The sequence below is a fragment of the Sander lucioperca genome, chromosome 13 (assembly GCF_008315115.2).
Source record: "Sander lucioperca isolate FBNREF2018 chromosome 13, SLUC_FBN_1.2, whole genome shotgun sequence".
NCBI lineage: Eukaryota > Metazoa > Chordata > Actinopteri > Perciformes > Percidae > Sander > Sander lucioperca.
In genome coordinates, this window is record NC_050185.1 from 13,623,689 (window position 1) to 13,635,692 (window position 12,004).

The 12,004-nt window shown below is 37.0% G+C and overlaps 1 protein-coding gene across 16 annotated transcripts in view; it reads left to right on the forward strand.

Moving 5' to 3' along the window:
- nrxn2a (neurexin 2a) overlaps positions 1-12,004 on the forward strand; it is a 120,073-nt gene that overhangs the window by 101,820 nt on the left and 6,249 nt on the right. For 10 of the 16 annotated variants that reach the window (XM_036008838.1, XM_031320039.2, XM_036008840.1 and 7 more), the window contains 2 exons: positions 7,501-7,672; positions 10,626-10,715. In XM_036008838.1, coding sequence (XP_035864731.1) covers positions 7,501-7,672; positions 10,626-10,715 — 262 coding nt within the window. The remainder of the gene's footprint in view (positions 1-7,500; positions 7,673-10,625; positions 10,716-12,004) is intronic. The other 6 variants (XM_036008839.1, XM_031320041.2, XM_031320037.2 and 3 more) reach the window with 1 other exon arrangement.

Genomic DNA, 12,004 nt, shown 5'->3' on the forward strand with positions numbered 1-12,004 from the left:
AGGTTATCAATAACAGCAAGATGCTTTTGCCATCCAGCATTGATGGGATCTCTGGGAATGAAAATATTGCTGAGCTGTGGGGGAAACATTTTAGAGAGCTTTTTAACTGTATTGAGAGTGCTGAATATCATGTTGGTGATGTCATTAATAATGATGGTGTGGTCATTAGACCTGGTGAAGTGTGTCATGCTATTGAGAAATTGGCAGTGAACAAAGTGTGTGGTCTTGACCAAATAACAGCTGAACACCTGAAGTATGCAAGCCGTAGAATCTCAGTGTTACTTGCTATATGTTTCTCTGGATTATTAGCGCATGGCATATTACCTGATTCTATGTTACCTGTACTATTAGTGCCAGTTATTAAGGTATCAAGCATAGAAAACTACAGGCCAATCGCTCTAGCGAGTATACTCTCTAAAGTGTTAGAACAAATTCTATTTGATAGACTACAAGAACATATAATAACCACTGACAATCAATTTGGTTTTAAAAAGAAACATGGCACAGATTTGTGTGTATATGCACTCAAAGAACTTGTTACCAAGTATAAAAGCCATGGTTCAACAATGTTTTTATGTTTCCTTGATGCATCCAAAGCTTTTGACCGTGTTAATCATGGTAAACTGTTTATAAAATTACAAGAGCGAGGGGTCGTATCTTGCGTTATTGGTACTCCCATCAAACTATGCAAGCTAGAGGGCAGAAGACAACATCAGCTCTTTTCCCAGTTACCAATGGGGTTAGACAAGGTGGAATATTGTCACCTGTTCTTTTTAATTTGTATATGGATGATCTTTCTAGGACATAAGAAGTGTGTAAGACGTATGGTGGGGGATAGGCGTATTAATCATCTGATGTATGCAGATGATTTAATTGTTATGTCTCCATATAGTGCTGCCTACAGCAACTGCTTAGAGTCTGCTCAAACTATGGACTACAGTATGACATCAAATTCAATGCAAAAAAGAGTGTTGTAATGATTGCCAGAACTAAGGAGGACAGGAAGCTATGCTTTCCCTCTTTTTACTTGACAGGGCAAGAGCTAAACGTAGTTACTAAAGCAAAATACCTGGGCCACATCATCCGGGATGATTTTTGTCACGATGATGACATACAGCGCCAGTGCTGTAAATTATATGGACAAGCAAATATGCTGGTACGCAAATTTCATATGTGTTCTGAAGAAGTTAAAACATCTCTTTTCAGAGCATTCTGTACTCCACTATATACAGCTCACCTATGGTGCAGCTACAGTAAAGCAAAGATAAATAAGATAAAGGTGGCATACAATAATGCACTTAGAATCCTGTTGTCCAAGATGGACCAGTGCTCGCCATTTGTTTGTGACGAGTAATGTTCCCATCTTCCATGCTGTGCTGAGGAATTTTATGTACAGATTCATGTGCAGATTAACAGAGTCAAAGAATACAGTTTTAACTGCCTTAACCAACCCTGCACTTAGTGATACGAGATATACCTCCCAACTCTGGAAACACTGGAACACGCATACCTTACCTGTTTGTTATTGTTAATTATTGTGCATAGCTATTTGTATGTCTGTATGTATGTATGTATGTATGTATGTATGTTTTGTATGTTCCCTTTATGTAAAATGTGGTAGTCAGTATGTCTGTATGTTATGTGTACTTTTCTATCTGGACCTTGAGTCTGTAAATAAATAAATAAATATATATATATATAATTAATTTTTTATTTTTAAGTTTTATCTTGAATGTGCCATTATTCTAACTTGGCACAGCATTTGTCACAGCTTGTGTGATTCACTGATTAATGGTGCCTGAGTCCAAACATTGAGATAAAATAGGCACAAATAAATTATTACCACAAGATAGAGATACAATAGAGCAGTAAATGATGCAGAGATGCTTTCTGGTGATAAACACGTGTGTCTGTCGGTGGAACTAAGTGACTCCTCAGCAGCTGCCAGCAACTGTTTCTTTCCTAAAGGGAAATCAGCCTTTTTAGCATGTAGCCACAGGACAGATGTGCCATGATGAAGACCAGAGGGGAGATCTGTCAAACATCTGCGTGTGGTGTAATAATTAAAATCACACCTGTTGTCAAAGCACAGGACAAAAATTGCAACTGGAGTTGGACTCTTATTAGCAGACACTTTGTTGTAAAGAAAGCTTCATAAACTCACAGACCCTGTCCTCAAAAGCAGAGCATTTTCTGCAGCAAATCTACTGAGAGCATTTAAGGTATTAAATATATAAAACAAGCATGATTATCTTGCAGTAGCTGAGCCCACGTACACGAATGAATCCCCGCGTTCATGCATTCACACACAATCTGAGCAGATGGAAACGTAGCATAATTAAATCTGTGATATTAACAATAAAAAAAAAAATTAAGCTTGCATCTTCATATGAATCTAACTGGTTTTGAAGTTAATCTGCATTTGTTCAAAAAGCAAGACAGTGCATTTTTCTTTCCCATAGCAACATGTATTTACATAATCCTAGCTCTCTTCTTTGGTGCACCCACACATCAAGCAATGATATTGTTTTATTTACTCTGTTTTAATATAACTGAGAAGTGGTAGGGTCTGCAATCGGGAGCTACAGTATGAGTTTTGTGGGTCACATTGGATTACATCAACCCTGGCCTTTTAGAAGTCTACCAGATAAGACCAAGGTTGCTGGATGAGGTTTCCATGGCCCCAGGCTAACCTGTTAAACCAAATTTCAGGGTTTGGATAGAAACAGAAATTTCACATATCATTAATAGTGTCTTCCAGTCCAATCCAGTACATATTTTGATATTAACTAGTTGGAGTTTTATGATAGTTAACTGTGGCCTTCAAAAGAGGGAAGCTAAGGTAGTATAATATGGACACTGATATGAAAAAAATGTTCACGTATTTGTGCCTGGTTTAAGAGTCTGGCTGCTGCACTTATCTAGACATGTTTGGTACAAATATCCTCCCCTGGATGTTTTCCTAACTGTCTCATTTAAATTGTATTTTCAGTTTAAGAAGTGTGAAACTGACCTTGCCAGCCTTGGACTGTTGCTAGTAAATGCAAAGGCTGCTGCCTGCATGCAAAGCCAGCTGAAAAGATTTTCTGCCAGTATCCGCCAAGCCCTTGCACCCTGACAGATTGCTTACTTTGACACCTTATTACTGATCGGTGGAGGGGAATCAAAAAGATTTCAGATTGAGTTGAAGTCTTTTTTGGTTTCTCTAACAAAGCTTCATTAAAATCCCACCTTCTTGTTTTGTAGGGACCCAAATTGTCATTTATTGTAGTTTATTTATGCGTATAATTAATTCCACATTCAGTATCAGTATGTTTCCTTCCTCTGCTTGCCCATTGAAGAAGAGGAAGACTGTGGAAACTAGGTGAAGACAGAGAGAAGCAGTACTCTGGTCAAAATAACACTGGCCACAAGGGAGAGTTGAAAATAGTAAAGGAAACAAATGATATATGAGTTGTATGTGCTAAAGGGATTTGGGGCTTTCAGATGAGGTGCCTGAGAACAGAATTCCCTTCTTATAATCTTCCTCGGATATCAAGCTTTCCATTCAAAACCACAATGTGAGGAATAATCACAGTGGAACTTTATCAAACAGGGTAAATCATGTAATAAAGGAGTTCAAACTCCTCCTTAATAAACTACCTTAACAGTCATAATAAATGTGGGCGCCTTGTAATAAACAGAGCACTTTCATTGCGTTTGAAATGCTTTTCATTAACAGATATGACTATTAGCGCAATCAAGATAAAACATCACATTAGTCTAGCGCTAGATTGATCATTTAGAAAAGATGATGTTTTTACAGCTGCAAATGTAGCATCTGATTGTCAGTGTTTATAATTCTTTATTAAAACAGCAAAAAAATCATCACATCATATACAGAAGATTGCTGTGTTACAATGGCCCCATGGTTAATTGAAACTGTAACTTTGTGGATGGAACGCCACACAAACAAGCTTTAAAGACCAATTACTCTGTACAAAAGAAACCATATTCACCAGAGAGTACATTAGAGAGGCTAACACTACTTTCAAATGGTCATGTTTTTAATGAGTGACTAAAAGCTAAAACAAAAACAGGATTAATTGTGCAAAATGATGACAATTAGAAAAAGCAATGTTTCACAGCAGAACTTCAAACTACAATAGAAAGGATGATGAAGTTAATTAATAATACAGTAAGCTGATGAGGTTTTGGTGGACCTCAGTGATCCCATAAGTTGATTTGTTATGCATTTTTCGAATAGGGAAGTTTTTCTTAATAAATATTCTGCCTCACACTATGTGGAAACGCTTCACACAAAACTCATGAATCTGTATATTTCAGGAGGGCACTTTCATATTTCAAAGGCAGAACTCAACCTGCCTTCTGTATGTGCTCCACATGCATTCGTTTTGGGTTCCTCATTTCAAATGTATGATAGATAAGTTAGATACAAGACTGCATGCTCTGCTTGCTAAATGTTATATCTAATAACAGAATGTTCATTTTGTGATTGCAATCAGAGTTTTTCAGCTGAAATACATTTTACAGTAATAATTAGATATTTTTCAGATATATCAAATTTCAGAGAAAAAAATAGGTGCCTTTGATCATTTTGGAAATGTGTAACGGTTCAAAGGAAATAGAAAAAAGCTCACAATTTAGTGTGAGGAGAAGTTTTTTTTTAATTATTTATAACGATCTGTCATTTTCATCCAGTAATCTGCTTTAAAAAGAAAGGAGTAGACGCTTGTTTCCCACTCAGAATTAAAAACATGTTTGTATTTGTGAGGTTCCTTTTATGTTACAGTATGCTATGCTGAGTTTGATGAAGAGGGCATAGGAAAGATAAGAAGTCTCTGAATTCCCAATACTATAGATGCAAGCTACCAACTGCTTCTGAGGAGAATGCTCCAGTAAAGTAGAGAGTCGAGTAAACGTATCAAATGCAGAGAAAGACAGACAGCTACAGGCTGGTAGCAAACTGAGACAGACAGATGTGCTTGTCTTCTTAAAAGAACCATGATCTATCCACCCTGTGCTCAGTTTAAAAATGTATCCGGCCGCAGTGGTATTGCATCATAAAAGAATTGTCAATACCATAGAGCTTTTGGGTTTTCGTTTTCATCTCATTAAAATTGTATCCTTATAATAATAAATAATTTTCCCGAATATGAATTAGAGGAGGCTGCAGCTAAATTTCGATATCAGACTGAAAGCTCTGAAAGGAAACAGGGAATACTCCATTAGAGCTGATGCCAAAACAGCTAGGTGGGAGACTTTTCTTGAGGATATGCCTGACTAGCTTTATACCCAAACACATGGGCATTAAGAAAAAAGTGACCTGGAAAGGCCGAGCTTTTGTTTACTAAAACTGGGCTGCAGCAGTGTTTCTTTGCCAGCTGTCAAAAGGTGCTTTGGGGCTGTTTGGTAATCATGCTGTAAGACTTGAGTAAGCAAAACAGAAGCAACTCTTTTGTTGAGTGTTCTGGCCCTGGAGACGTTAATTGTTGTCCAGAGGACAGAGGTTGATTTTGACTTGAGGCCACACTACCCTGTAGTTTCCTAATGAATATTCATCAGCTTGCTTCCTGGGAAGAGTGATTAAATCATAGACAAACTAATAGCTCAGCATGTGCAGGATATAAGTAAGCGAAGAATGCAATAGAGATTTCTTACAGAAAATATAAGGAATATTAAATGTAAATAAAAAGGTGATAATATGGTTTCTTAATATTCATTAATAAAATGTGACTCAGGAGTCTCCCACCCTGCTGCTTGCTACTTACCTACAGTAACACTGATTTTAATTAAGTTAGTTTCATAGTGAGTTACTGTGAGTGGATAGACATTTGTCATAGAGGGGTTTCTTTTTGATTTGTGTGAATTTGATTATCCAGCTTCATACACCATAAATCAGTCACACATTGAGTCCCACCTCCTGGGTTCATGGTAACTTTTAAGTGATTACAGAATTCAGAAAGAAAATCCAAAGAGCCATCCACCTGCTGCTAACCTTCAATATGAAGGAGATAGAGCTCCTTTATATGAAATAGGTTGAAAGTTGATTTCTCATGCTTAAAAATGATATTATTAATTGGACGTTCAAGGTCTCCGAGGACACGTCACACTTCTAACACCAACTGTGTCAGCATGAATAATTATTTTAAATTCAAAAGGTTTCTAGAAGGATTTTACATATGATTAGGGGGTGAGAGCAAAACTCTGAGACAGGTTTTACATTCCACATAGCAGCCACCATCAAGGAAAGAAAAGAAGTATTTCTGTCTACATATTTGAACTTCTGGTCTTTCAGTGAGTAATGCAATATTTAAAGAATGAGAGAAAGGGAACAATCAGTTATATTAATGTGTGTAATATGTCAAGCAATTTATGGACGGTTCTGAAAGAAAAGCCAGGGAATCCAAATGTAATGCAAGACCTATGTGCAAGACCCACTGTGGTAAATATTTATGTCTATAGGGCCAGTAAATATTGTGTACACCGGGTGCCATGCAGGACCAGCAGTCTGCAGGATTTCATTTCAATAAAACACTATACCAGCCAATTTTACTGTTTACTTTCTCTCCTCTTTCTGGTTGAAGGTGTGATATAGTGCAGCTGTGAGAGGAGAGGTTGTTTAAATAAAAACATGCAGACTCGTGGCCCTTGATACTACACAGCTGAGTGAGGGAAGCTACACAGCCTGAAAGTAACATATTATTAATATTGTGTATACTAATGAGGTTTTACTTATGTGCACAACATGCTATTGTGCATGTGAGACATACTCTACAACTCATTGCATAACCGCTTGACTGCCTGTTAAATGAGTACCAATGAATTACATCGTAATTTGCTTTGTCAACCTGTTACTGTTGCACCTAACCTTCAGGCTGACAAAGGGTATTCTGTGTCAAACTGTAATGACTGACGAGCCACATTGTAGGTTTTTATGTTATTTGTATTTTACAAAGGTTATTACTTTCTAACAGTTTGTAGATAGCAGAGTTTAAGTATAATGTTGTGCTCCTACTGCTGCAAATCCATGTGCTGTTGCTCACGATATCTCCACACATTAGCACCTTGACCTTGTGTGGCATTTAGAGAGACTGCAAAGCAGCAAATGTACAAAGGCCAGACAGGCACAGAGACCCCCCCACACAGTTTGTTTCCAATGTTTCTTATTAGTGCCACCCAAAGGCTGGCTTGAGAAGCAGCTTTGATCTTTGAGGAAGGTTGGTAGGAGAGGCTGACAGGGAGAGAAGTTGGTCAACCAAAAGAGAAGCAGAAGGATTCTGTCAAGAGTGATCCACATCAGGAAACCTGAGCTGCCTGCTGAGGGAGAACGATACTGCACCCTAAAGAAAGAACTAAACATACTGTCTATGTCACAAAAGATACGCTTGTACCACTTAAACAAGGTTTCTGGCTAGTCTGCACATTTTTAATAATTATGATATGAAATATGTTTTTTCATTTGTTTAATATGTCACATTCATTTTTTTTCACCTGCAGGATCAAGGAAAAATTGGTGTCATCTTCAATGTGGGGACAGATGACATTGCCATTGATGAGCCTGCTGTCATGGTAAATGATGACAAGTACCATGTAGTACGCTTCACACGCAGCGGTGGCAACGCCACTCTTCAGGTGGACAACCATCCAGTCATTGAGCGTTATCCACCAGGTAAGACTGATGGGACAAACTGTGTGGTTATATGATACATAGAAAAATGAGCATCTGGATTAGCGAGAGAGGATTGCATGTCTGCCTTTCAAACATAAATCCTTGAATGAGTACTTACGAAATGTACTGTTTGCAAAAAAATGATTTTTACCCCGTGGCTCATTTTAATTCAGCTTTCCCGTCTAGTTATTTCATCGCTCTATAAACTATCTATGAAGTTGCCACACACATATAACTGGACATGCCATATTGCATAAACAATATAATAATCTGAAATTGATACATTTGCCTCAAGCTGCTTTGCTTAGTATATCTAGCAATGAAAGGATGTTCATTAGCCGCTGTCCTTTTTGCAGACAGTTTGGCAGACAGGTGGGTAAGGATGAAGCCGATGGGGAAAAGATCTTAATTTACAGTAAATTAAAGCAGCATCTTCCCTCTAAAATTGGCTTTTCATGAGGATACGCATGTGGCCCAAGCGGCATTTTGTAGATGTTTCTGGAAGATGTAATACAGTATCTGTGTTCCAAGCACAATATAAGTCTAAAATAAGTTGTTGTCAATCTACCAGCCTTTGGTCTAGGTTGAACGGTGAATATATGGCTATTAATTCAGCTGATAAATTCTTGTTGACATTAACAATTTTGTAGTGAAAGTGCTTCCATTTACATTCCACTGGTGTACACTAACAAGATGGCCTTTCCATGATGTCGGTTTTACATAAACAGATTGATGGATTTGGCTGAATGTATACTGTATTCTGTCTGTTAAAGGGCTTAGACCAAAAAAGCACAAGTCATACTGTATATGAGTTTTACATTTCAATGTTATCTTTGGTGTCCAGGTAATTGTTAGATGCTATTACATAAAATACTGTACATATATACATGTCCTAAGCAACATATGAAATTATCAATTCCATATTTGGAATTATATTGATACATTTTCTTCTGGCTTATAGCTTTTGGAAAATTTGAATACATTAATGGCATTGCATATTAAATATTGACTAGATCTGCATAGGCACAAAGGCAAACAAGCCAAATGAATGTATCTTGTACACACAGATTTTTACCGTCCAAGAGGTGTAAAGCTCACCAACCTTTGTACACTCATACCTAATATACACATATAACAAAAAACTCCACATACATAATGTGATCACGACCAGCTGTGCTTTAACCTGCTCTGAACCAATCAACCAATTAACCTTATTTAGAACAGGTGCACCAGCTGGCATAGCAGTAGGAAACCAAGTCCCCCCTCTGCCTCCAGCTAGTGCTCAAAGCACACATACACCTGCCACTATTGTACATAAATATAAAATTGTGTAATAGTGATGGCCAAGAGTGTTGTGTATACACTCTATGTCAGCTTCCACTCAGTAATCAGTGTTTTTTTATAACATTTCTAATGGTAAATGACTAAATCACATAGCAGCAATCATACAAGGGTGTGTATATCGCATTGAGTAAAGGAGACATACGGTAACTGATTTTTTTTTTGCTTTAAATGGGCATCAAACATATAATATACAACATCTTCTAACATTTGTGTGAAGCAAAAACACAAGGTCACTGCCTACAGCTCTCCAAAGGCTCAATGAATGTGTCACTTATTTTAAAATCTGCTTTATATTAAAGCTTACAGTAAAAACATCATCTAGGTTAGCTTTACTTTAATTGTCATGCACCGTCATGTACTGTGCCTGCTTTTCCATGTTGCGCTGTAATCCTAATCCTTTATTTATTTATTGTCCAACAACATGGTTGACTTTAAACTGCTATGTATTCCCTTAATCATTTGTATCTGTTTATTTACATTTTTATTCAAAAGATGTGGGTTAAACATGTTTTCAGATAACCTGTTCTTAATCTCTAAACTCTAAACTCTACATTAAACAAGGCACCCGACACAGTAATAGTAATTCATAAATAGTGTCAACCAGAATTTACGAATAAAGTGAGGACCATGTGGCTAATGATCAACAGAAGCTCTTCAGTGCTAGATCAGTATAATACTGAATGAAAAGTATTTATGGCCCTTATTAACTGGGCAATTCATACTGTCAAAGTTTGTGTCAAACAGTATATTTCCTGTAGTATTTTTCATTCCATTAATTACTCTTCTGTTTTGCATGTGTTAAATAGAGAGCTGAAGTCCTGTCCCACTTGAGAGCAGCTTCGGTCCTATTAGCCCTGATTCCACAATGTAGTTTTGCATAAATAAATTGAATTCATAGATCTTTCTCAAAAATGAGTTATTGGTGTTAGAGCTAAATGTTTATCCCCTACTGGACTTGTTAATAAAGTCTAAAAATATTGTATGAAAACATTTTTTTCTTTAGAATTCCACAGCTCCCATGAGTATTTTTTTTATATAGACATGCTGTCAATATCTTATGGGAGCTGCAGTAAAACATAATGTATATGTATCACGCAGTATATTATAAAAATACATTGTGGAACAAAAGTGGGGTGAGACTTTGGCCCTTTATACTGCTGTTCTTTATGCTGCTGTAACTACAGAATGTGTATCACTGTCTAAATGCAACAACTGTTTTCCTGATTGTCTTTGTTGAAGTGGCCGATTTTCTTAATGCTTTCTCATGTTTACCTGAATTAACCTCTTTTTTAATACAGTACATAAAATAATTTTACATTTGACTGTTATTGGTATTTACTTTAGATTATGCTTTTCTTAATAAATAGCTAAATAACTCTAACTAGCGTAGCACATTATAAATAGCCTAAACATGACTCTAATTAGCATTAACACTGTTACTCGTAATAACTAGATAACACTAAGTAAAGCCCAAGTTTCTTTTAACTCACAGCTGGGTTAAAATTGATAACTTGTTAAACCTGTTAGCTATTATAACACTGTTTCTAACCATGTGATCTTTCAACTTGCAGACTTTAACCTTTAATCTGTCTCTCCAAATTCTTTGAAGGACACTATGATAATGAACGACTGGCTATTGCCAGACAAAGAATCCCATACAGACTTGGTCGGGTAGTTGACGAGTGGCTACTCGATAAAGGTAAAAATTAATTGATTAATTAATTAACCTTGAAATAACAACTAAATAACCTTTGCCCATGAGAGGTGTAGTGCCAGAAGACAAGGGTGACAAGGATCAAGTTGCCCAGATGTATACATCCGTTTTAATTGGGCTTTCTATTGGCTATGAATTTTGATTTGAAGTGGAATTCAAAATAAGTGTCAAAGCGAAGGGGTATAGCCTACTTGGCATTTATTCTTTGTCATCCTTACATCTTGTGGAAAAACTGCACCTTAACAACGATTTTAAACCGATTAACTAAAAAACACATAACCCTTGTCTAACCCTCTATCGTCCCTCTTAACCACTGTTTGTAATTAGATACTGTGTGTAATTATTCTACCAAAAATCATTAAAATGCTGTGTACCAGTGAAACTAACATGTGACGTAAGTTGGCCAGGTCTCGTTCCTCCTAAACTGAACATTTTAAAATATATCTCCTGGATGTGATCCCTCCAAATTAATTTATTTTCCCTTTTTTTCCCCTGTAACCTTGTATTGCCATACCTTGTACTACAATGTCAGTAACCATGTCAGCTTCCCAAGCTTAAGTTGTTTTGCTGCGATAAAACAACCCTCACAGGCTGTTAAAGTAGCTCACTGTTTGCAGCCAATAACTTTGCTAATAAGTATTCAGTATACAGAAATCGGCCTATCACTGTACTGCAGTCCATCTCCTCTGATTTAGCATTGCTTCACTGAGGCTGCTGACAATGGTGCTGTTAGATATCATTGCCCCTTTCAGGAGGTTAAACAACTGGACTAGAGGGAGCCTAGAGCAGAGCATGTATCAATGGCCTAATGGCTGATGAAGTTAGTGAAGGGTGGGACATTTTTATAATACACCCATCACTTCAAGAAGGAGTCATAAGATTTGCATCCTTGCACCATCTGTTCTGGAATTAAGAGATAAATACTCTATATATCCTGGACAAACATCTGCTCTTTTTTTCCCAACTGATGAATAAAAATAAAACACTCTCTGGTCAATCTCTGTTGTCTTAAATGAATGTATTTATTAAAGTACTGGTACCAGTTAACAGACTCCATGCATCAGATGCTGCAAAGAGTCTGCTTGCTAAGCCCCTTCACCACTAGCTTAGTTATACCAAAGCTGCCTTGAGAACAAGGTTATAAAGAGAGACATCTTCTTAAACCCCCAAAACCAGTCAGAACCAAGCATTTCTCAGGAAATTGAGAATCTTTATGACTGGACTGTCTGAACATTCTCTTACGTCAAAGGTTGCAATGCCCCTTTTTAATTAAC